The sequence below is a fragment of the Lactuca serriola genome, chromosome 3 (genome assembly GCF_051521515.1).
Source record: "Lactuca serriola cultivar US96UC23 chromosome 3, Lser_US96UC23_V15, whole genome shotgun sequence".
In the NCBI taxonomy this organism is placed as follows: domain Eukaryota; kingdom Viridiplantae; phylum Streptophyta; class Magnoliopsida; order Asterales; family Asteraceae; genus Lactuca; species Lactuca serriola.
The window spans coordinates 225875336-225902923 of NC_136410.1; the positions used below are offsets into that span (position 1 = coordinate 225875336).

General features: G+C 35.5%; 1 protein-coding gene across 1 annotated transcript; it reads left to right on the top strand.

Moving 5' to 3' along the window:
* The first annotated feature begins 855 nt into the window (after positions 1 to 855).
* On the top strand, positions 856 to 12604 carry LOC145093644 (Tetratricopeptide repeat (TPR)-like superfamily protein). The gene is made up of 19 exons (XM_079031840.1): positions 856 to 1043; positions 1128 to 1202; positions 1904 to 2023; positions 2138 to 2178; positions 2840 to 3051; positions 3144 to 4816; positions 5195 to 5410; positions 5492 to 5974; positions 6651 to 6883; positions 7323 to 7533; positions 8143 to 8298; positions 8636 to 8793; positions 8882 to 9074; positions 9237 to 9556; positions 9708 to 9873; positions 10199 to 10431; positions 10996 to 11683; positions 11876 to 11948; positions 12148 to 12604. Exons 1-19 carry the CDS (start codon positions 1041 to 1043, stop codon positions 12399 to 12401), a joined length of 5508 nt encoding a protein of 1835 aa, XP_078887966.1. The 5' UTR covers positions 856 to 1040; the 3' UTR covers positions 12402 to 12604.
* Positions 12605 to 27588: the final 14984 nt, after the last annotated feature.

Below are 27588 nucleotides of genomic sequence, written 5' to 3' on the forward strand. Positions count from 1 at the left end.
ACGACGACAACGACGACAATTTTAGTGGAATATGGGAGGTGACACTGAAAAAAGGAAAAAAGGGAAGTAGAACTGGGAAAGATGTTAGTTTGGTGGTGGCACATGCGCGACAGATGTTGGTAGCGGTAGAGGGGGGAAAAAGTGCCGATGGAATTTCGAGGAAAACACTTACGCCTTGTTTCCGAGTTTAACAAAAGAAAATAAGAGAAGAGAAAAGAAAGTCACGAGAGAAAAGAAGAGAAAGGAAAGGAAAACAAAATTTTCTTTCGTGTTCCTAAGTTGGAGAGAAATGAAAGGAAAATAAATCATTTTGTTCTTTTTTTCCAAATCCTCCCAAATCGGAAGGAAAGTTAGGAGGGAAAGTGATCCTCCCATTTTCCTCCACTTCCTTCCTTTAATGAAACTCGGGAACACCGATTTCTTTTATTTTCTTCTCATTTCCATTTATTTCCTTTCATTTATCTCGTTAAGTTGAACTCGGGAATGGGGCGTAGCTCCTGATGAAGAGCACATTAGGTGGGTTGCTGGAGAGGAAAGCACAATGATAAAGTTAAAGGGTAGGGATAAGATGAGGTGGGTCCTATATATTTATTTATCATTTTTTTTTTAATAATAATAGCATAAATGATAATAAAAAGATAAAACAATAGTAAGAAGGGCAAAATAGTATTTTTAAGAGTGGTGGGGATCAAACGCACAACAAAATCACATTATAGGGACGATTCGAGTTAAGAAAGTAAGTTAGAGAACAAACGCATAAATTACCATAACCATAAGGACCATTTGTGTAATTTATTCTATTTATAGTTATATTATATTTTATCCGACAAAATAAATCTGATTTTCAGTCTAATGGAAGGAGCATTCCATCCATTTTGATTTTGTAGAATTTATACAAAAAAATAAATAAATAGAGAACGATGGATTTGAAAGCAAAAGGGGAGAATAACTCTGTAATTGAACGCACATACCCGCCTAAATAATCGGTGAGAAATTGGGAAGACTCAACGAAACACTTCCAAGTACGAAGATCGAACACCATGGTAGACTCTTTCTTCAACCTTCTCAGTTTCTACAATTCCTTTCTATTTGTTTCTTGTTTTGATTGCTTTAGTTTTGTTTTTCAGTTTTCAATTGCAGCTATCAACGATACAGATTCCAAAAACCAATGGGAACCCCTCGCCCCTACCAAAGAAGCTCAGGCAAACCCTAATTCCCTTTCTACATATTAATATATACATACATACACAATTTGTTACCTTTTACAGTTAATTTTTGTTCATAATGCGTAATATGTTTCCCATGCACAAACGCGACCACACAAGAAAACAACTAAATTCTGCATTCTCGAAATGGGCCACTGTTGAAATAAATTTGCGCTCAAAGTAAGATCTTTATATATGCGAGGGTACATGGGGATTGAAAAACAGTTGCAATTCAAAAAGAAAGGTAGACAACTATGGATTACAAGAGAATTGCAGCTCTCTCTTTGGAATTGAAGGAATATGTTCTTAGTATGTACGAATTATGATGACATACTTACATTTACCCAAAAACCCATTCAAACGTACCATGAGGATCATTAATGGAAATCAATTCCAGCCATATTTTGTTTCCCTGATTGCATATATGGTGAAGCGAACACCTTTGGATAGAGTAGACATATTATCTTGTATTTTCTTATGCTGAATTATATGAATTTATAGCATACATACATGTGGTTCTCCATCTATGGAATTCTGGTATAGTAATAAGATATAACAGTGGAGTTAAGTTGCTGAATGATTCTATTTGTTTCCATTTTACAAACAACAGTGTGTTATGTATACAAAATATGTTCACATCAAATTGAAGCAACAAAGAGATGTTCTATTATTGATTTATGTACATTCCATGCTACCAGGAATTCCGACTTTCACAAACCTATCAAGAAGGACTTTTGAAGTTACAGGCAAAGGAGTATGAAAAGGCTCGTGAGCTCTTAGAAAACGTATTAAAAGACCCTCTTCTTCCAAATGGACAGGTTAGAATTAGTGAATTACTTTCAAGAATCTCACAAGTCTACTAGCATGAAAATACTCCTTACTTTCTACACTTGGTTTCTTAAACTGCTTCAAAATCTTCTCTTTTATGTCAGGTTGATAATTGTGGTAGTGATGGACATCTACTGCAGCTGAGGTTAATTCTCACTTCTCATTTTTGTCATTCAGTTGTAGATTTTAGGTTTTGGAATGGTATTGTGGTATTATGCTTCACGTTTTGATTTACTTTTATAGGCACTAAATGTAAGTAAATAGCAATGTACTTTTCAATTTATTTGTGTATTGTAGCATCCTACTTTCATTTCTTTCTATTACAACATTGCTCAATTTTTTTTCCTTCTTGAGATATTGTGCTTTTTAAAAATCTACCCACTTATAGCCTAGTACTTTCACATTCTTTCTTATTAGGATGTTATACCTTTGAAAAACATATTCAATTATAACAGTGAAAATTCCTTTGTGCTTAGATGAAAATGCTATAATTGGGTGGATTTTTCAGTTACAATGCTGTAATAGGAGAAATGAAAGTTGGATGCTATAATAATAAACAAATCATAAAAGTAGTTTGCCATTTCTTACACATAACCCATTGTTATAGTATTTTTATGTGATTTATTTTAGCTCAAATTGCCATGCATGGGTAAAAAATATGTTTTCATCTAGGGTAAAAAGTTGCTATTTTTGACCCATTGACATCTAGGGTTTAGGGTTTGTTATAGAACCACCTTTGATCAAAACTGTTAACTGTCAGTAAACATCTATCTTACAAGTGTGTATATGTTTTTTCATCTTCACAGATTTTTAACACTGAAAAATCTTGCCACTGTATTTCTTCAACAAGGTTCTAACCATTATGAAAGTGCTCTACATTGCTATCTTCAAGCTGTAGATATTGATTCCAAAGATTCTGTTGTGTGGAATCAGCTTGGAACACTATCATGCTCAATGGGATTATTGAGCATCTCTCGATGGGCATTTGAGCAAGGCCTTTTATGCAGCCCTAACAACTGTAACTCTTCAAACTTAAATACTTTTTTTTTTGCGTTGTATATCACTATATCTCTCAATTCATGCTCTAAGCTTTTTAATCAATGCATTTAGGGAATTGCATGGAGAAACTTTTGGAAGTTCTTATTGCTATTGGTGATGAAGTAGCTTGTCTTTCAGTTGCTGATTTAATTCTAAGGCATTGGCCTTCACATTCTCGTGCTTTAAAAGTCAAACATGTGATTGAAGAGTCTGAACCTACTCCCTTTTCTCCAAGAGGTATAGACAAATTGGAACCACATCACGTCAGATTGAAATTTCTTGACAAAAGAAAAGCAACAAATCATGATCTAAATGATAATGGGTCAACTAAAAAGTCAAATCAGAATACAATCTTGCACCTTTCGGAAGCTTCTTGGAGTGCTCTAGCTGGAGAGCTTTTGAAGATCTTGATTCCTTTGAATGATTCTAATAAATCTGCAGACTTTAGATTAATCATACGTATGCCTTGTAGTTCAGATAACCCAATAAAGGAAAAAGAAGGAGTTAATGGCTCCTCAATTCCTGCTAACACAGAGAGTAATATGAATGAAGAACAACACCAAGAAAGGCGAAGCAGTCGTCTTGAGAGACTTAGGAGTCGAAAACCAGATAAGGAAGAATCAGATTTCACACCCACTAAAGATTTAGTCAAACTTGTTCCCCAATTTCTGGAGCCATTTATCATGGGTGAATCCAGAATTACAAATCTCAGAATGGATTCAGAGGATACAACTGATACCCATAATAATGAGTCCATTGATGTTGCTCAGTTTGTTCACAAAACATCAAAAAACTATGGTGTATATCATGTAGCAGGGATGCTCTTAGAAGAGGTTGGATGTAGAAGGATTTCTTATCAGGATACATGTGAGAAGTTTCTAGAGTTAGAAGAATTGACACGGAATTTAGGAGAGAGTAGAACCCCGGAATGCAGTCTTTTTCTTGCTGAGCTGGCGTATGACTTTGGGATACGATCATCAGACGAGTCGATTCGCTCTGATTTCATGTTGAAAGCATCTTATCATCTTTGTAAACTCATTGAATCTGTAGCTCTGAATGATGTAGATGTGTCTGCAATTGGTTCTTTGTTGGATAATAAACGGGATTTTTGGGTTCGTTTTTTTTGGGTAAGTGGAAAATTGTCAATTTTTAATGGTGACAGGGAAAAAGCCCGAAAAGAATTTGGTGTTTCTTTGGCCTTGTTAACAAACACAGATAAGGAAAGGAACAATCTTGTTTCCATTTGTCTTCCACACTTGAAAGTAATGAACAAGCTGACTGTTGATCGGGTTCTGCATGAAATTAACCTTTTAGAGGTTGATTTTTTGATGAAAAATAGTGTAAATGAAATGATGGAAAAAGGGTTGCATTTAGAATGTGTTAACTTGCTTGCTCCTCTTCTATCTTGCATGAAAGATGATCATGTTTCTGGTTCATCTTTTGAGAAAGATGGTGAAGGGGCTGATTCAGCTGAATTATCTGCTCTAAATGTTCTGATTAAAGCATGTGAAAGATTAAAACCAGTGGATGCCAATGTTTATTTGAGATGCCACAGACAGAGACTAAAGCTTCTCATGGCTGCTACTGGTGTGGAAGAGGGTTTTGGTTCCCAGAAATCATCCAATGAAAGTGAATTAAGCAAAAACTCAACCACAGACTTGCATCCCCTTTTAGCTGAAGAAGTGAAAGCAATTTCACAATGTACACAGGAGATGAAGAACTCCATCATTCCTTGTGGAAGTATTGTAAGTTCAGTGTGTTTAACTAATTTTTTTTCTTTAATATATATATATATATATATATATATATATATGTTCTTTCCGAAAATAATGATTCCGGTTGAATCTGATGGAATTGGAATTTGAGATTCCATTCCGTGTTGGAATCCTTCAAGGCTTCAACTTCCATATTTGATTGAAAATAGGATGCTATAATACATGACAAATATGTTGCTATTTTTGCATTCAACCCTTATTTAAAATTTAAAGTAGGAGGCTATAATACAGAAACAAATGAAAGTGCATTACTATTTTTTCTATTGTTGATTCCTCACATTCATGCTCTCCAAAGATTCATAAACTTCAATACTTCATAGTTATGTAGCTTCTGCTTTTTTCTCACAGAATGGCTCTGTTATTCCTTTGAGAATCATTGGTGATATTCAATCTTTGCTGCTAGCTGTTATGTGTCATATAGCAAACATATGCTTCTCCAAGAAATCCATAGAAGTGGACAATCCAGATGAGGATGAAAAAAGGCAAAAATGTTGTTTTGTAGATGCTGCTATTGCATTTTTCAGACTTCAACATCTGAACCCAAATATTTCCATCAAAACTCAAGTATGCACTCGATCTCTTGTCTGTGAAAAAGACGTAAATGCCCTCATCATTGATTGACATCTCTTGGTCATGCTTTTTCAGATTGAATTGATAATTGCAATCCACGAGATGCTTGCTGAGCATGGCATCTGCTGTGCCAGTGGTGATGGTGAAGAAGATGGGGCCTTTCTTAAACTTGCCATAAAGCATCTTTTGCATTTAGACATGAAACTCAAGTCTATAAACAAGGGTCCTGAGTCAACTCAGTGTGGTGATGAGCAAGTTTTACAAGAAGGGTATGCTAAAATATCTGGGAATGATTCAAATGTGGAAATGGCTTCAAGTGATCAATTACTAGAATCTGGAAAACAACTAACTGAAGAGGAAAAAGAGGATCTTGAGATTGAAATAGATACTGCTCTTGATCAATGTTTTTTTTGTTTATATGGTTTGCATCTTAGATCTGATTCATCGTATGAAGATGATCTTGCTATGCACAAAAATACAAGTCGTGGAGATTATCAAACAAAAGAACAATGTGCTGATGTTTTCCAATATATTCTGCCATATGCTAAGGCTTCATCTGTGAGTGATCATATTACCTTCCTTTTCTATATATTGTCTGTTTCATTTCCGAAAAAAAAGGCTAAATGCAAGAAATAGCAACGATTTTCGTTTGTTTGTGTAATATAGCATCATACTTTTCTTTATTTCTATTACAACAGGGTACTATCAAAATTTTCTTAATAAAACATTGTACTTTGTAAAGTCTACCTAATTATAGCATTTCATTTTTTTTTCTTATGAGGATGTTATACTTTAAAAAATCGTATCCATTAACAGCAGTGAAAATTGCTTTGTGTTTGGATGATATTGCTGTAATTAATAGAATTTTCAAAGTATAATGCTGTAATTGAAAGAAATGAATGCATGATGCTGTAACAAAAAATTCAATGCAAGTACGTTGCTATTTCTTGCATTTAACCCTTTTTATAAAACCTTTTTGTACAATCATTGCACAACTTTACTATGGTTATAAAATCTTTTCATATAAACACACTATACTCAGAAATCTAAACTATAGCATTGTACTTCCTTTTTTCTTATTAGGATATGATACTATTTAACCCTTTCATAAAAATATAATATTTTCTGTAGAATTCATTACGTAGCTTTACAAGAGGAAGAGATATTTTATAGTTAACAAGGTTTTAAAAGTTAATGGTTTATTTCATTAATATATATATATATATATCTTCAGAGAACTGGATTGGTTAAACTGCGAAGAGTATTAAGAGCCATACGTAAACATTTTCCACAACCACCTGAAAGTGCATTGAATGGAAATGCAATAGACAAATTCTTAGATGACCCAAATTTATGTGAAGACAAATTGTCAGAAGAGGCTGGATCTGATGGTTTTCGGGATTCCATCATGAGTATTATATATCAAAATTCTTCAATTCTTCAGCAACAGCCAACAAATATAGACAGGTATCTGTTTTTATATAATAATATTCATAGCTTCTTATAGCCTGTCTATATGAATAACTTGTTGTATCATGAGTTCATGATGTATTCCTTTTCTATGTAGAATGCAAAAATAGCAACCTTTTTTTTGTTGAGTTCTCATTTCTAAAAAAAACTACCTACTTATAGCAATATCATCAAAGTATGAAGCAAATTTCACTGCTAGAATTGGATAGAATATTTAAAGTATAATAAGAAAAAAAGTTAATAAGTAGAAAAGCTATAGTTAGCTAGATTTTCAAAGACAAATCCTTAAGAAAAGCAAAATTAAAATGACAATGTTCCAATAGCAAGAACTGAATGTTAGGATTCTATATAAATAGAAATAAATGCGAGTATGTTGCTATTTATTGCATTTAGGGGTTCAATATAAATAGTGTGTATGGTGTTTTTTGTTTTGTAGGTCTGAGCCATATATGGATGTATATGGGAACTTGTATTATCTTGTTGCACAATCAGAGGAAATGAGTGCAACTGATAAATGGGCTGGATTTGTGCTGACTAAGGAAGGTGAAGAGTTTGTACAACAAACTGCAAAGCTCTTTAAATATGATTTACTCTTTAATCCAATGCGCTTTGACAGCTGGCAACGCCTTGCTACTATTTATGATGAGGTAATGAGCTAACACGTAACATCTTTCCTTGGTTCATGTTTAGGGTTTAGATAAAAATCTCAAATTACTATGCCTCAATAAGAACATTTTTTGGAAATGTAAAACAAAGAAATCAAATGCTATAATACACAAATAAATGAAAGTATGTTGCATTTACCCATTCTATATGAATACTTTGTTGTCTTCCTTTTCTAAAACCCTAAATCCATATGTGGTTTGGTTTCTGTATAAAACTGAAAACGAACCAAAAAGTTTGGCTTTTAGTCCCCAAAAAATAGCAACCAAATATATGGAGTCATGAAAATATCTGAATATATTTGTTGAATTTCACATTATTTAATAGCAAAAAAACATTCTAAAAGTTTATATATCTAACAGCACAACTAAGTGGAGTATTGCAATGGAGACTAGAAAGACCTTAAATAATTAATTAAGTTCACTTTGGTTTTTATTTTTGTTTCAAAACAAAACCAAAGCAAACCTAAAATTTTGTTTTTTAATACAAAAAACTAAACTCTCTGTTTTTTTTTTCAAATGGGTTGGTTTTTGCTTTTTTCTGGTATATATAATATATAATGTAAAGGGACTTTTTAAAAAATTATTTTGCAGGAAGTGGACTTGTTGCTGAATGATGGAAGCAAGCAGATAAATGTTACAGGGTGGAGGAAGAATGCAACTTTTGCTCAAAGAGTTGATACAAGTCGAAGGAGGAGTAGGCGTTGTTTGTTGATGACTCTAGCTTTAGCCCAAACACCCATCCAGCAGGTTTGCTTCTTTTCTTTTATTATTATCATTATCATTATCATTATCATGAGTTAAATGCCTATTTATGCAACAATATTTCTCCTTTTTCCAAATTTTTGTAACAAAGTGGTTGTTTAGACTCAATATGCAACCATGGTTCATACTATGATCCAATTATGCAACATTGTAATAAGGATCAGGTTACCTAATGATGTGACACCACTTAAATGGTTATGTATATAACAGTTTTTCACTTTTTGTACCTATTTATGCAACAATGTAACTATATTAATTTAAGCTATCCTCATTTACTTGCCATATATTACTATGTGATAAAGTGACACATGATGCATTGCAGGGAGAGATTCATGATTTGTTAGCACTGGTGTATTATGATGGCCTTCAGAATGTGGTGCCAATATATGATCAGAGATTAAATTTACCTGTAAAAGATGCTGAATGGAAAATGTTCTGTGAGAACTCTATGAAGCATTTTGAGAAGGCCTTTGCACAAAAGTATATTTCTATTTCTATTTCCAGTTGTTTCATCTCTAGTTTTATTACATGAATAAATATGAGTCATTTGAATACTTTTAAATAACAGGGAAGACTGGTCTTACGTATATTACTTGGGAAAACTTAGTGAAAAGCTTAAATACTCACGTGAGAAATCGTTTGCATACTATGACAAGGCTATTGCTTTGAATCCATCAGCTGTAGATCCCTTTTACAGAATGCATGCTTCACGCTTGAAGTTACTCTGGTCATGTCCCCACAATGACAAGGATGCCTTAAAGGTTATCTTCACTTCATCGTATTTTTCTGTTTTATTGCATGAAATAACACACACACACACACACACTTCTTTTCTTGTTTTATGTATTCAGATGACACTAAGAAATGAAAGTAAAATGCTACAATAAACAAGTTAATGAAAGTAATTCTTGATTCTTTGACAGATTGCTGCAACGTATTGTTTTAATCAATCGACAAAGGAAACTGTTATGAACATTCTTGATAAATCCAATCCCGAAAAGACCCCTGATGATACGTGGCACATGCTTTACAACGATTGTCTTTCTGGCCTACAACTTTGTGTGGAAGGGGACCTGAAACATTTTCACAAAGCTCGATATATGCTTGCTCAAGGGCTATACAGAAAGGGTGAGAGTGGGGATCTAGAAAAGGCAAAAGATGAACTTTCATTTTGCTTTAAATCTTCTCGATCTTGTTTTACAATCAACATGTGGGAGATTGATAGTACAGTCAAAAAAGGAAGGTAAAAAATAAATAAATAAAGTAACTAATAGACCTTTTATTTATTTATTTGTGTATTTTATCATTTCTTACTATTACAAACATCGTGCTTTGAAATCTTTTGTTATTAGGACAATTATTGGAGTCTTATTTTAACGTTTTTTGGTTTTCAGGCGTAAGACACCTGGCAGGGTCCTTGAAGTTAATTTAGCAGAAAGTTCTCGTAAATTCATAACATGCATTAGGAAGTATATTTTGTTCTACATGAAGCTTTTGGAAGAAACTGGAGATATATCAACCCTTGAACGAGCTTATATTTCTATTCGTGCAGATAAAAGGGTAAGTTTTTCTTTTCTTAGTATTATGCAAGAAATAACAACATACTTTCATTTATTAAAAGCTACTTAGATATAGCATTGTACTTTGAATTTATTCATATTAGAACATTATACTTTGAAAAATCTACCTAATTATATATAGCAATGAAAGTCGCTTTGTATATGGATGACATTGCTATATGTTTTTCAAAGTACAATGTTGTTGTTTTTGAATATTCTGATATCATTACATCTTTTTTTTTTCATCTTAATGATGGCTACGTATTTCTATCTATAAAAACATTAATACTTAAAATTTATCTGTACCTTGTTGTATACAAATGCAGTTCTCATTGTGCCTTGAAGATCTTGTTCCTATAGCTCTTGGGAGATACATTAAGGCACTGGTATCCTCCATCAATCAAATTGAAAGTGGCACAAATATTCATGATAACATTGCTTTAGAGCATCTTCTAGAGAAAATGTTCTGTTTGTACATCGAACAGATGAATTTGTGGTCAGATATTTGCAATTTGCCTGAGATCAAGTGCCCAGAATTATCTGAAAGCAGCTTATTTGGGTAAGCAATCCTTAAAATAACTCAGCTAAGTGTAAAAATTACACTTTTACCCCCTCTGTTATAATTTATGACTTCTGTTTCTGGATATGGTTCAAAAAAAGAATCTTCTTGCCCTATTTTACTGTTTCTTAACATTTTTTTGTCCAAGCAAACAGCCCTTTCCTTAAATTTGTGAAAATGACCATTTTGACCTCATTTTTATAAAAAATAATCCTGCTAGCTCGATCCGATTTCTGATCATTCTGGTGTTCATGTGTGGTAGGTAAGGTTGTTGGCTAATAATTTATTAATTGTTAGTTTTGATATCATTTAGATTCTGGATTTGTAATTAGGTTTCATTCTAGTTTTTATGGAGAAGATAAGGGTAAAGTGGTAATTATTTTGGATTTAACAAAATGACTGGCAAATTTTACGTTGCAAAAAAATGTTAAGAAATAGTAAAATAGGGCAAGATTCATTTTACGACTATATCTAAAACAAGTGATACAACACAGGAGGAGGCCAAAACTGTAATTTACTCTTTATTATAAAAAATCCGAACAACATTGTTTCTACTTGTTGCAGATATCTCTTCAAGTATATCCAAACACTAGAGAAAAACTGCAAGTTAGAAGCACTTGAGGGCATAAACGAAAAGATAAGAAAACGCCTAAAAAACCCAAAATTATCAAACACAAATTGTGCTAAAGTTCATAAACATGTCTCCATGTCTTGGTGTAGATGTCTAATCATCAACATGGCTTCAATCACTCCACTAAATTCCCGATTTTTAGCCGAACCCCAACTCCCACCTCTCTCAGACACCACCACAAACAACCAACTCCTTTGCATCGACATTCTTACAGACCAATTATGGCAATCAACTTTCGAGGATACAAATACAAATACAAATACAATTACAAATCATTTGAAAAGTATGCAAAGTAAATGGGATTCTTTGTTGTTGAAAGTCAAAGATGTTGTAATCAAGAAACCCTTGGAAGAAAACTTGGAAGCTGCTACTGTGTTGCTTAGATCTGCTTATAACTTTTATCGGGATGCCACATGTGCGGTGTTGCCATCTTGCTTAAATCTGTATGCTGTGCCATGTCAGCTGTTGACCGAAGGTCATATTGAGTCAAATCTGCATTCGGTTGACATTCTTGAAATGAATACTCAAAAGAAGCTTCTTTTGTGGGCTTACACTTTGTTGCATGGACGTTGCATTACCAATGTGTCCATGGTTATTAAGTATTGTGAAGAGACTGTAAAGGTATGACTTTTTAGTAAACATGTTGACTTTTTTTTTTCTAAGCATGGATACATGAGTTTTATTTTAGGTTCGTTTAACATATGCAAATATGTATTTACTTGAGATGGGTAAATGACATACAAAATGTTAGTTTTTTTTTTTGGAAATAAAGTGATGCATGATATCAATAATAATACGGATTTTTCACTGCAGTTGAAGATGAAAAAGGGTGGTGGAAGTACATCTACTACTCCCACCATGCATTCTGTTATCGCTTATCAGACAGGTTTATTCATTCACTAAGCAAAGTTATTTTTTGTGTACTACTACTAATAATAATAATAATTATCACAAAATACAATAACATTCACTGGAGATTAATTACCCCAAGTCAAATCTTGCAATAATTTGATATGAGTATATGACACAAGTTTTGTACTGTGTTTGGTGTGTATTAGACTGACTGACAAAATCTTGTGTGTCAGGTGTAGTAGGTAAGGACGTTGTAGGCATTTCTGGTGCAAAAGAGACCACCACACTAAACGTGGACCCCACTCCTCTCACTGAAACTAAAAATCCCGAAAATGCCCCTAATTGCGATGAGGGGTCTACATTGTTGCAAGAAATCGAAACCACGCCACCTGTTAGCCAAAATCACACTTTTTCATCAGCTGTCCCGCTTATGGTTCCTTGCAACAATGCCGATGAGACACAAGGACCAGATTCTGCCAAAACTTGATGTTTCTGCATTTTTTTTTCTTTGTATAAAGTGTTGTGAGGGAAGATAATTTTGTTAAAAGTGATGTATATTAGTTGTGCCACATATATATATATTTTTTAAAACTCAAATGATGATTAGTAATGTTTTCTTGTGGAGATAGAATGAGTTCCAAAATGGAATTAGTCATTTTTGGGAATGAAAACTTTTCCTTGAGAGTCGTATTCAAGTGTTGCAAATTCTGTAAGTTTAGACACATGTGTTTGATTATTTTCAGAAAAAATAAAAGAAAAAAAAATCTAAATTTTTGAGAAGCAAAATTAGGCAAAAAAATTACATTATTATCTTGCAATGGCCAAATCCACTAATCGAGTAGTCATGTTGGAGACTTGTGATCCATGCACTAAATTCTAGACAATTATATTGGATTGACAAGTATCTACTTGGCTTTTGGCTTTATATTACAAACAGATTATTGCTGTGGGCGATTGATTCGTGCATTATTGAAAACATGCGTCCTTTCGTTGTGGAAGGATTTGTAATTTATTTGTCATTTGTCGTTATTATTTATAGTTGTCGGTAGATTAATTATTGTAAAGTGTCGGTAGGATGTAATGTGTAGAATGTGACATAAAGTAAGTGTCAGTAGGATGTAACATAAAGTGTAAGACCACTGATAGTCTAGGGGTCTAACTTATAAAATAAGTTTATCGTGTTGCAATCATAGGTATTGCAACAATAATTGTAACCGGCTCATTAGAGCCTATATAGAAACTAGAGTCTATAAATAGAGCATTTGCCCATATGAAATAAGCAAAGTGTTTTGAGTGTTTAAGACTTGAGTTAATTCTCAAAGTTCTTCATCTGTTGAAATAGTTTATCAATTTATGAATAGCAGAGCCCTCTATCCAAATCCATCTATATAATCATCCAATATAATCCAAACAATCCATCATCAATTAAGAATATCATCAAAAGGTCATACCGGATGCACCCTCCGTTCAATTTGGTATCAGAGCAAGGTATCGTTCTTAATATGAATTATCATCGTTATTTGTCATGTATAATCATCACAAGATATCATTCATCGTTTCCAAATTGAATGGAAGTTTGCGTCGGGATGATCTTTTGATAATATTCTTAAGTGATGATGGATTGTTTGGATTATATTGGATGATTATACCTGCTATTCAGAAATAGATAAACTATTTCAACAGAGGAAGAATTTTGAGAATTAACTCAAGTCTTAAACATTCAAAACACCTTGCTTATTTCATATGTGCAAATGCCCTATTTATAGGCTCTACTGAGCCGGTTACAGTTATTGTTGCAATCGTGTGATTGCAACACGACAAACCTATTTTATAATTTAGACCCCTAGACTATCAAGGGTCTTACACTTTATGTTACATCCTAATATCCTATTGACACTCACTTTATGTCACATTCTACACATTACTGAACTTCAAAATATTGTTTATATTGTCAAATCATGAACATTATTTTTTAAATATAAATGGTCTCTATGAAATGACATTAAAAAAAATAGTCCCTATAAAATAGTCAATTTATATAAATTGTTTGTTTTTTACATAAATTGTCCCTGTCAAATAGTTAAAAAGATTTTGTATGATCAAAAGTCATTATAGAATGATTAAGGTAATTTTGATTATTAATAAATATCAATACCTGTATTTGACGAGGTTTTTAAGTCGCACGTTGCGGCGGGAGTTTAAGCAATATTTTTGTTGAATGTATGTTGCTATAAAAAGTCGAAAGCTAATTAATTATCACTTTAATGAATTTTTTTCAAATCTATTGGAAGTACATTGCTATAAATAGAAAAGTATTGATAACTATAAATTACGTACACATATACAAACACCTGCACAACTTATTTAAAATGTAGATACGGTTTTTACAATAGCTATATCAACGGATAAGCGGGAGTTAGTTGATATTTATTGCATTTAACCATGGTTTTAGAAATATAAAATACAATATTCATGGTAAAAGTTTCTTCTCAACTTGTGCTAGGTTGACAAAAAAAACATAAACTATAATTAGGTTGCATAAAAACAATCAGATATGCTATAAATGAGTTTTTTCTTATTAAAATATTTTACTTTGAAAGTATAACGCTATAATTGGGTGAATTTTTAAAACTATGCCAATTATGATAGTGTACTTTCAATGTACATTGCTCTAATAAAAAAACTGCAATGGAATTTAAAAAAGATAATAATAAAATGATGAAGCCTACAAATGTCTCAATGTTATTCTTAGTTTCCTGGTTGCTTTCAGTCCTTGTTGCAATCTTGCCAACCATGATGAAGCTTGCTCTGACTTTTCATTGAGTTCTTTATATTCGGATTTAAGGTCATCTTTTTCTAGGAAACGATTGTCTCTGCAAACCAATTAGAAGCAATACACGAACAATAATTAATATCTTGGATACTGCACGTTTTAAAGAGGCCCATAACAGAATTACCTTTTGAAGCTCTTAAATTAACTCTTTATTTTGCTTGCCTGAATGCTTGTAAAGCCTGTCAGAAGTTCAAAATTCTTCTCATCACACTCGTTTACCTGTTGCTCCAGATTCTTTTGATCTGTATACATAAACCATATATATATATATATATATATATATATATATATATATATATATATATATATATATATATAGGGTAAAGTGAATATACCTAACAACCTTATATAAGCTTAGGTACCTAACTCCATAATACTACATCGGTTTGTATCATATTTACATTGTAATCGCCTAAGGTTCTTAAACTTCAACCCCATAACTTGATTACTTCCAAAATCTTTGGACATTCACCAATATCTTTCTTTTACATCACGTATTTCTATCGAATATCACCTGATGGACTTCATATCCTACCGCTACAAATAAAAGGATGTAAGAGAAATATAATGATGAATTTCAAATTTTTTTTTGAAGTAAATCAAGTTTAGGGATGAAGTTTAAGAACCTTGGATGATTGCAATGAAAATTTAATGCAAAATGACGTAATTTGATGAGGTTAGGTACCTAAGCTTATATAAGGTTGTTAGGTATATTCACTTTACCCATATATATATATATATATATATATATATATATATATATATATATATATATATATATATATGTTAAAAAATAGAGAAATTTAGAAAAACATGTAATTTGTATAAAGCTTCAGCTAGTTGATAGCATGCTCTTGGGACTTGGCATCAACCTCTAAGTATTCTACTCGAATATGCTCAAGAGTGCCTCATGTTTGTCTTTCTTCTATAATTTGATCACATAATGAAACTTGATTGTATAGTTCTTATGATAGACCATTTTATTGCATTAATATAAAATATCATCAATTAAAAATAAGAGAAAGTCACAAAATTACCAAAATGGTTGATGATATCTAACCAAAAATGTGTATAATGAATAAAAACACAATTCAGACTACCATTTGGTCCTCATAGTCAAAACTTACTATAATGAATACGCATCGGTTGTTTGTAGCTAAGGAAACAATTACACCCAATATTGGACCTTTAATTATAATAATTGACTCATGTCCAAAAAAAAGGCTTTTAGTAACATTTAAAGTCAAACTAACTACTGTTCTAGGTTAACACTACATAAAATTATTTGTGTTATTGACTTATTGCATTTGCAGCAAGCTTCAAATAAAATTTGAATACATCCATCGGTTCTTTCAAATCCTTAAATTAATTTATAAGATAATAGAGAAAAATGTAAAAAGGGTATCACCAATTAAACAATGTTTTCAAAAAAGAGAAACTGATATATATTTAGTAATAGGGAAAATGACGCAAGAGCCCTACTATGTATTTCGACTTTACCCTTTCAGCTCATAAAGTTTTTTTTTCATGCCTTTTAAGGGAACAAACTATTTTTTGTGGTCGATTTGGCCCTTTTTAAGAACCGAAGGGGTAAACCCGTTACTATCTGCCACATCATTAAATGAATTGCCAACTCATCATTATTGAACTTCAAAATATTGTTTATATTGTCAAATCATGAACATTATTTTTTAAATATAAATGGTCTCTATGAAATGACATTAAAAAAAATAGTCCCTATAAAATAGTCAATTTATATAAATTGATTGTTTTTACATAAATTGTCCCTGTCAAATAGTCAAAAAGATTTTGTATGATCAAAAGTCATTATAGAATGATTAAGGTAATTTTGATTATTAATAAATATCAATACCTGTATTTGACGAGGTTTTTAAGTCGCGCGTTGCGGCGGGAGTTTAAGCAATATTTTTGTTGAATGTACGTTGCTATAAAAAGTCGAAAGCTAATTAATTGTCAATTTAATGATTTTTTTTCAAATCTATTGGAAGTACATTGCTATAAATAGAAAAGTATTGATAGCTATAAATTACGTACACATATACAAACACCTGCACAACTTATTTAAAATGTAGATACGGTTTTTACAATAGCTATATCAACGGATAAGCGGGAGTTAGTTGATATTTATTGCATTTAACCATGGTTTTAGAAATATAAAATACAATATTCATGGTAAAAGTTTCTTCTCAACTTGTGCTAGGTTGACAAAAAAAACATAAACTATAATTAGGTTGCATAAAAACAATCAGATATGCTATAAATGAGTTTTTTCTTATTAAAATATTTTACTTTGAAAGTATAACGCTATAATTGGGTGAATTTTTAAAACTATGCCAATTATGATAGTGTACTTTCAATGTACATTGCTCTAATAAAAAAACTGCAATGGAATTTAAAAAAGATAATAATAAAATGATGAAGCCTACAAATGTCTCAATGTTATTCTTAGTTTTCTGGTTGCTTTCAGTCCTTGTTGCAATCTTGCCAACCATGATGAAGCTTGCTCTGACTTTTCATTGAGTTCTTTATATTCGGATTTAAGGTCATCTTTTTCTAGGAAACGATTGTCTCTGCAAACCAATTAGAAGCAATACACGAACAATAATTAATATCTTGGATACTGCACGTTTTAAAGAGGCCCATAACAGAATTACCTTTTGAAGCTCTTAAATTAACTCTTTATTTTGCTTGCCTGAATGCTTGTAAAGCCTGTCAGAAGTTCAAAATTCTTCTCATCACACTCGTTTACCTGTTGCTCCAGATTCTTTTGATCTGTATACATAAACCATATATATATATATATATATATATATATATATATATATATATATATATATATAGGGTAAAGTGAATATACCTAACAACCTTATATAAGCTTAGGTACCTAACTCCATAATACTACATCGGTTTGTATCATATTTACATTGTAATTGCCTAAGGTTCTTAAACTTCAACCCCATAACTTGATTACTTCCAAAATCTTTGGACATTCACCAATATCTTTCTTTTACATCACGTATTTCTATCGAATATCACCTGATGGACTTCATATCCTACCGCTACAAATAAAAGGATGTAAGAGAAATATAATGATGAATTTCAAATTTTTTTTTGAAGTAAATCAAGTTTAGGGATGAAGTTTAAGAACCTTGGATGATTGCAATGAAAATTTAATGCAAAATGACGTAATTTGATGAGGTTAGGTACCTAAGCTTATATAAGGTTGTTAGGTATATTCACTTTACCCATATATATATATATATATATATATATATATATATATATATATATATATGTTAAAAAATAGAGAAATTTAGAAAAACATGTAATTTGTATAAAGCTTCAGCTAGTTGATAGCATGCTCTTGGGACTTGGCATCAACCTCTAAGTATTCTACTCGAATATGCTCAAGAGTGCCTCATGTTTGTCTTTCTTCTATAATTTGATCACATAATGAAACTTGATTGTATAGTTCTTATGATAGACAATTTTATTGCATTAATATAAAATATCATCAATTAAAAATAAGAGAAAGTCACAAAATTACCAAAATGGTTGATGATATCTAACCAAAAATGTGTATAATGAATAAAAACACAATTCAGACTACCATTTGGTCCTCATAGTCAAAACTTACTATAATGAATACGCATCGGTTGTTTGTAGCTAAGGAAACAATTACACCCAATATTGGACCTTTAATTATAATAATTGACTCATGTCCAAAAAAAAGGCTTTTAGTAACATTTAAAGTCAAACTAACTACTGTTCTAGGTTAACACTACATAAAATTATTTGTGTTATTGACTTATTGCATTTGCAGCAAGCTTCAAATAAAATTTGAATACATCCATCGGTTCTTTCAAATCCTTAAATTAATTTATAAGATAATAGAGAAAAATATAAAAAGGGTGTCACCAATTAAACAATGTTTTCAAAAAAGAGAAACTGATATATATTTAGTAATAGGAAAAATGACGCAAGAGCCCTACTATGTATTTCGACTTTACCCTTTCAGCTCATAAAGTTTTTTTTTCATGCCTTTTAAGGGAACAAACTATTTTTTGTGGTCGATTTGGCCCTTTTTAAGAACCGAAGGGGTAAACCCGTTACTATCTGCCACATCATTAAATGAATTGCCAAGTCATCATTACTGAACTTCAAAATATTGTTTATATTGTCAAATCATGAACATTATTTTTAAATATAAATGGTCTCTATGAAATGACATTAAAAAAAATAGTCCCTATAAAATAGTCAATTTATATAAATTGATTGTTTTTTACATAAATTGTCCCTGTCAAATAGTCAAAAAGATTTTGTATGATCAAAAGTCATTATAGAATGATTAAGGTAATTTTGATTATTAATAAATATCAATACCTGTATTTGACGAGGTTTTTAAGTCGCGCGTTGCGGCGGGAGTTTAAGCAATATTTTTGTTGAATGTACGTTGCTATAAAAAGTCGAAAGCTAATTAATTGTCACTTTAATGATTTTTTTTCAAATCTATTGGAAGTACATTGCTATAAATAGAAAAGTATTGATAGCTATAAATTACGTACACATATACAAACACCTGCACAACTTATTTAAAATGTAGATACGGTTTTTACAATAGCTATATCAACGGATAAGCGGGAGTTAGTTGATATTTATTGCATTTAACCATGGTTTTAGAAATATAAAATACAATACTCATGGTAAAAGTTTCTTCTCAACTTGTGCTAGGTTGACAAAAAAACATAAACTATAATTAGGTTGCATAAAAACCATCAGATATGCTATAAATGAGTTTTTTCTTATTAAAATATTTTACTTTGAAAGTATAACGCTATAATTGGGTGAACTTTTAAAACTTTGCCAATTATGATAGTGTCTAATAAAAAAACTGCAATGGAATTTAAAAAGATAATAAGAAAGTGATGAAGCCTACAAATGTCTCAATGTTATTCTTAGTTTCCTGGTTGCTTTCAGTCCTTGTTGCAATCTTGCCAACCATAATGAAGCTTGCTCTGACTTTTCAATGAGTTCTTTATATTCGGCTTTAAGGTCATCTTTCTCTAGCAAAACAATTGTCTCTGCAAACCAATTAGAAGCAATACACAAACAGTAATTAATATCTTGGATACTGCACGTTTTAAAGGGGCCCACAACAGAATTACCTTTTGAAGCTCTTAAATTAACTCTTTATTTTGCTTGCTTGAATGCTTGTAATGTCAGAAGTTCAGAATTCTTCTCATCACACTCGTTTACCTGTTGCTCCAGATTCTTTTGATCTGTATACATAAACCATATATATATATATATATATATATATATATATATATATATATATATATATATATATATATATATATATTAAAAAATAGAGAAATTTAGAAAAAACATGTAATTTGTATAAAGCTTCAGCTAGTTGATAGCAAGCTCTTGGGACTTGGCATCACCTCTGAGTATTCTGCTCGAATCTGCTCAAGAGTTGCCTCATGTTTGTCTTTCTTCTGTAATTTGATCAGATAATGAAACTTGATTGTATAGTTCTTATGATAGACAATTTTAGTGCATTGATATAAAATATCATTAATTAAAAATAAGAGAAAGTCACAAAATTACCAAAATGGTTGATGATATCTAACAAAAAATGTGTATAATGCATAAAAACACAATTCAAATACCATTTGGTCCTCATAGTCAAAACTTACTATAATGAATACGCATCGGTTGTTTGTAGCTAAGGAAACAATTACACCCAATATTGGACCTTTAATTATAATAATTGACTCATGTCCAAAAAAAAGGCTTTTAGTAACATTTAAAGTCAAACTAACTACTGTTCTAGGTTAACACTACATAAAATTATTTGTGTTATTGACATATTGAATTGAAAGCTTCAAATAAATTTTAAGTACATCCATCGGTTCTTCCAAATCCTTAAATTAATTTATAAGATAATAGAGAAAAATGTAAAAAGGGTGTCACGAATTAAACAATGTTTTCAAAAAAGAGAAACTGATATATATTTAGTAATAGGGAAAATGACGCAAGGGCCCTACTATGTATTTCGACTTTACCCTTTCAGCCCTTAAAGTTTTTTTTTCATGCCTTTTATAGGAACAAACTATTTTTGGTGGTCGATTTGGTCCTTTTTAAGAACTGAAGGGGTAAACCTGTTATTATCTGCCACATCATTAAATGAATTGCCAACTCATCATCATTGCTTCTATTTCCTATCTTGAAAGATGATCTTAAATACAAATATAAAAATAAAATGAATGAGTACAACTTTTCCAAGTGTAAACAAGCCACGACAAACAGTAGGGCCTTTTACTTCATTTACCATCGTCTTTTAGATCTGTTCAAGGTACTCTTGTAAATCCAATTTATACTCCTCCGATAGCAGCAAGATGTCAGAGGTTTTCAATTGCCGTGAACGAAATAGAAGGAGGAGGATCGACCAAACACAAAGGAACCGTCTGGTTGTGATTGTGGGTACAAACAAAGCAAAACATGGTAGATCGAAAGCTTCCATTGTTTTTCTTCAGAACTATTAGGGATGAGTGAAGTGGGGTCACCGAAGCACTGTTTGATATTCAGAGAGGTGGTACTAATGACGGAATTGATATGTGATAGGCTGAGGAAGGATGAAGATGACAGGCTGCCTATGAAGGGAACGACGATGGCTGTGGACTTGGTTTCTAAGAAGAACACAACTTCGTTGATCATCCACCATGTTCGACGGCTTAATCCTCCTTCCTCCGACGCCGCTACCTTCCTTTGTCACCACATATGGCGACCCTCCTTCCCAGATCACGATGAATTTGCCAGTCCTCTAACTTATGTGTATATGTGTGCGACTTCTATGTGTGTGAAATATGTGAAATTTCAAACTGTATCATCCATTCATAATATCTGGTTCTCAAAACAATTTCTATAGGAAATATACAAAATTAATTATACTATAAAAATAGAAAACAATTGTAGGGCATAAAACTAGATTCAATCAATTTCATAAGGTTAGACTTGAGTGAAATCTAAAATATGAACCAAGAACACAAAGAACTCATCAATGGAGAAAACCTAAAAACATAGGAGACCTAAAAACATAGGAGACCTAAAAACATAGGAGTCCCATGAAGAGATGAGGTAACCTGGTATATTAGGTCACAGTGACCAAAAAAGTATGTAACAGCCCGAAATCTCAGGTATTGTTAATTATGTTTTTGGGGTGAGTTGAGAGGGGACTCGGCGAGTTGGAGCCTAGACTCGCCGAGTAGGATCGCAGACCTAGTCGCGGGTCCGCGACTGGACTCGACGAGTCCAGATATGGACTCGGCGAGTCGACGCTGTTCAGCAGAAACCCTAACCGTGCGGTTTTGGATCGTATATAATGCTCTTATGTGCCGTCATTATTCGTTTTTAGTCGATTGAAAGGAACCCTAAACGGTTGTGGGCATCTAGAGCAAGATTGGAGGATATTAGGGCTTGAAGAGGTTGTGGGGAAAAGAGGAGAAAGGTTTTGGCTAAAGGAACAGCAAAGAATTCGAGTTCTGCGGTTTGGAAACACAGAGAGGGCATATTCCAGGTAATATTTCGGATTCCCTTCTGTTGTTTGTTGTGTTTATGAAGTTAGGGTTTATGAAACCCATTTAGTGATTAGATGGGTTATTATGTTATTACCCAAACGTTTATACCCCAGTAATGAGATGTTTAGAAGTCCAGAAAGTCCCATGGTTGTATATCTCGGGACCACACGTAATTCAGGAAGCATTTGCTCGTTTGCATGGCATGGACTCGCCGAGTTGTTCTTCAGACTCGGCGAGTAGCTTGAAGATTTACTGGGACTCGCCGAGTTGTTCTTCAGACTCGGCGAGTGGAGTCGGGGTGGCCCCGCGATTCCTTCAAGGGTAACTCGTCGGGTCGAGGAGGGTACTCGACGAGTAGATAAGGAATCTCAGAAAGTTGGAGGACGTCTAGACTCGCCGAGTCGCCATGGTACTCGCCGAGTCCGGTCGAGCTGACCGTTGACCGTTGACCAGAGTTGACCTAAGTCTGACTTCTTAGGGATAGTCATCCTTAGAAGTTATAAGTGTTAATGAGATATGTGATGTTATAGGAAGGTTGTAGCTCGTCGGATTGTGCACGAGTGATTTCAGGAGTTGCTAGCTTTCAGCATTTACGAGGTGAGTCTTCTCACTATACTGTACCCGGAAGGGTTTGACTGTGTGACCGGAAGGTCGGATATGTTATGTGATATGTATGATATATGTGGTAAGTTAATTGTTATGTGTGCTTATGTATGATATGTGGGCCGGAAGGCAATATGTTATGGGCCGGAAGGCGATTATGTTATGAGGACCGGAAGGTCAGGGCCTGGAAAGGCGTATGTGCGTAAGTGTATATTGGGGAACTCACTAAGCATTTATGCTTACAGTTGTTGTGCATGTATTTCAGGTACTAGCGAGGACCGTGGGAAGGCGCCGGCATGATCGATACACACTGAAGATTGTCTTTATGATCTTGGGATTTTGAATAATTGTATTTGACAGAACAATTAATCTATTTATGCCTTGTTTAAAATGGAAACAATTATGTTTTTTTAAAATGAAAAATTTGTTTGAAAAATTTGAGCTGTTACAATTGGTATCAGAGCCTTGGTTTGAGGGATTCGGGTGCACCTTAGGGGGTAACTGAACTCAAACCGAGGATTTGAGGAAGCTTTTCAAATAAAGACATAAACTTTTGTAAATAGTTTTGTGGTAAGCAAGAAAGAAGCAGTGTGTACGATCAGTCAGCGCCCGAACGGTAAAGATTCCCCAAAATACCTTACAATATTATATGATATGAATTGTTATGCATGCTAGAAGACTAGGTATTCATGATAGGACTAGAGTGGCCCGATTTGTGATGCCTTAGTCTAGGGAAGTTGCCTATATGAGATGCTTTGCTAGTATGCGGGTAGATAGAGCGTGTCAGAAGTAGAGTACTCACTATCCGGAGTTTGGGGAGGAGGACTTGGGATGAACATTGATGCGGTGTGGTCGGTAGTATTGGGCCCGTACTACCGAGGATACCGGGTCAGTGGGAGGCCCAAGTAAGAATCCCTGGATATCTGGGACTGAGTAGGGTTGCGTATCGAGTACGATTATACTCGATAGAATCTCTGATAGTTTTATGTTGTATTTCAGAGATATCATGGTTAGACCGCGTCACGGAGCAAGTACGAGCGGTGTGAGTGACGAGGATATTCGTCAGATGATCCACGAGGAGGTGGCGGCGGCGATCCGGGCCGAGATCCCGGAGATGTTTGGGTCTATCAAGACCACCCTGATGGAGACGTTCGACGAGCGGTACGCCGCATTGACTGAGGCTGCAACCGCTGCAGCTACCGCAGCTGTGGCCGCTGCTAGGCCACAGGGGGGTGATTCATTGCTGTTCCGAGAGTTCAGCAACACGAAGCCACCAGAGTTCGATGGGACGCAGGATCCGATTGCTGCGATGAGGTGGATCGCAGATATAGAGGGGTGCTTCTACACTTGTTCATGCCCGGAGCACCTGAGGGTACGGTTCGCTTTGAACCAGCTCCGTCTGGGAGCAAAGGACTGGTGGAAGTTCGTGACGGCGAACTTCACTTTGGCAGAGACTGCGGCAGTGACATGGGAGGGGTTCACTACCATGTTCAGGGAGGAGTATGTTCCCCCGGTGGAGCGGGAACGATTAGTTCAGGAGTTCTTAACCCTCAAGCAGGGTACTGATTCGGTGGCGGCGATCACGCGGAAGTTCCATGAGAGGGCGATGTTTTGCCCCGAGCTGGTGGCCACAGAGCAGGCTCGGATGAGCCGGTACTTGGGTATTCTGAGAAGGGAGATCCGGGAGTTTGTGTCAAACTCCACTTACCATACTTTTACTGAGCTTCAGGCGAATGCCAGGAAGCGTGAGATCGAGTTAGAGACTCAGGCCAGGGAGGAGGCCGAGTCTCAGCAGGCAGACCGGCGGCCGGCTCAGTCTCAACCGGCAGCCAAGCGGATCAAGTCCGCCGATTCGAGGACGGGAGGTTCGAAGAACCGCACTTGCGTAAAGTGCGGCAAGGGTCACGATGGGGCGTGTCGAGCCGGTGCCTGCTACAAGTGCGGCAAGGAGGGGCACATTGCTAGGGAGTGCCCCAAGGGGTTTATGGTTTGCTTCCATTGCAACCAGACCGGCCATCGGAAGGCCGAGTGTCCGTAGCTTCGTCAGGGATCTGCACCTGTTGCCAGGACTACTGAGACTCGACCGGTGAAGGTCGAGGCCCCGAGGGCTCGTGGGAGAGCCTTTCAGCTGACTGCGGAGGAGGTCCGCGCTGCGCCCGATGTTGTGGCAGGTATGTTGTAATTTGTGTAATTATTTTAATGTCGATATGTTATGCTTATGTTATTATGCGCGACTGCACGTAGGTACTTTCCTTGTGAACTCTGTGCCTGCCTTAGTGTTATTTGACTCGGGTGCGAGTAGGTCCTTTGTGTCCTTAGCCTTTAGTCAGCAGATCGGCGTTAGTCGTGAATCGTTGAGTCGACCTTTGCGAGTTTCTATAGCTGACGAGAAAGTGATTCGTGCTACGGAGGTTCTTCGGGGATGTGTACTAGAGATTTTCGGGGTTGAATTCCCGATTGACCTGATTCCTATTGCGATGGGGGATGTCTGTGTTATCGTGGGCATGGACTGGTTGAGCCGATTCGGCGCTGTCATCGACTGCGAGCGTCAGTTGGTGACCATACGAGACCATAGTGGGGGAGTTCTTTCGGTGTACGGTGAGGGTACCCGTTCAGGATCAGCTTTTTGTTCGGCCGCTAGGGCGAGGCAGTGTCTACAGCAGGGCTGTAAGGGTTTTGTGGCGTATGTGACGGATACGCGGGAGGTTTCCGAGAGACCGAAGTCAGTTAAGGAGGTCCCTGTGGTGCGTGAGTTTTCAGATGTTTTTCCCTAGGAACTGCCGGGAGTACCTCCTGTGAGGCAAGTAGAGTTTGGTATCGATCTGGTTCCGGGGGCCGCGCCTATTGCTAAAGTGCCCTATCGTCTTGCACCTCCAGAGATGCAAGAGTTGTCCTCGCAACTCCAGGAGTTGCTGGGAAAGGGATTCATTCGGCCGAGCAGCTCGCCATGGGGAGCACCCATTCTGTTCGTCAAGAAGAAGGATGGTTCACACCGGATGTGCATTGATTACCGGGAGTTGAACAAGCTAACGGTCAAGAACCGTTACCCGTTGCCTAGGATCGATGATTTATTCGATCAGTTGCAGGGAGCATCTTGGTTTTCCAAGATCGATCTGAGATCAGGATACCATCAGGTGAGGGTACGGGAAGAGGACGTCCAGAAGACAGCGTTTAGGACGCGATATGGGCATTATGAGTTTGTGGTGATGCCTTTTGGACTCACCAATGCCCCGGCTGTGTTCATGGATCTCATGAACAGGGTATGCAGGCCGATGTTGGATCGGTCAGTGATTGTATTTATCGACGACATTCTGGTGTATTCGAGATCTAGAGAGCAGCATGAGGAGCATTTGAGGGAGGTCCTTGAGGTATTGAGGTCGGAGAAGCTTTATGCAAAGTTCTCCAAATGTGACTTCTGGTTGCGGGAGGTCCAGTTTCTAGGACATGTGGTTAATCAGAAAGGGATATTAGTCGATCCGGCCAAGGTTGAGGCGGTGATGAGTTGGGAAGTGCCGAAGTCACCCTCTGAGATCAGGAGTTTCCTTGGGTTGGCAGGATATTACCGGAGATTTATCAAGGATTTTTCCAAGATCGCAGTGCCACTCACCAGATTGACCCGGAAGGGTGTTGCATTCTCATGGGGACCCGAGCAGCAGACCTCCTTTGAGACATTTCGCCAGAGATTGTGCGAAGCCCCGGTATTAGCTCTCCCAGAAGGGATGGAAGATTTCGTGGTATATTGCGACGCATCGATTTCGGGATTGGGTGCAGTGTTGATGCAGAGGGGTCATGTGATAGCTTATGCGTCGAGGCAGCTGAAGCCTCATGAGACGAGATATCCCACACATGATTTAGAGTTGGGGGCAGTAGTGTTCGCTCTCAAAATTTGGCGTCACTACTTGTATGGGGTTCGATGTACGATATACACGGACCATAAGAGTCTGAAGTATTTGATGGATCAACCCAACCTAAATATGCGTCAGAGGAGGTGGTTGGATGTGGTCAAGGATTATGATTGTGAGATCCTGTACCACCCAGGCAAGGCTAATGTGGTAGCCGATGCATTGAGCCGCAGGGCGGAGAACACTCCATTGCGAGATGTATGCTTGAGACTGACTGTGATGACTCCAGTATTGGACGCTATTCGTGGAGCCCAGGCAGAGGCTGTGCGACCAGAAATGCGGAGGAAAGAGCGGGTTGTGGGGTTAATCTCAGAGTTTGTCAAGGATAGTCGAGGCCTTATGACGTTTCAGGGTCGGATTTGGGTACCGTTCGTGGGCGGTACGCGTATTACGTTGATGGAAGAGGCTCATAGATCGAAATTCTCGATCCATCCCGGAGCTACAAAGATGTATTTGGATCTAAGGAAGGAATATTGGTGGCCCTGTATGAAGAGGGACGTAGCATGGTTCGTTGAGAGGTGCTTGACCTGCCGTAGGGTTAAGGCCGAACACCAGAGACCGCATGGCAAGTTGCAGCCATTGGAGATCCCCGAGTGGAAGTGGGAACAGATCACTATGGATTTTATCACCAAATTGCCAAGGACTGCTAAGGGAGTTGACGCAATTTGGGTGATTGTGGATAGGTTGACGAAGAGTGCACACTTCCTTGCCATCAGTGAGAGTTCTTCAGCG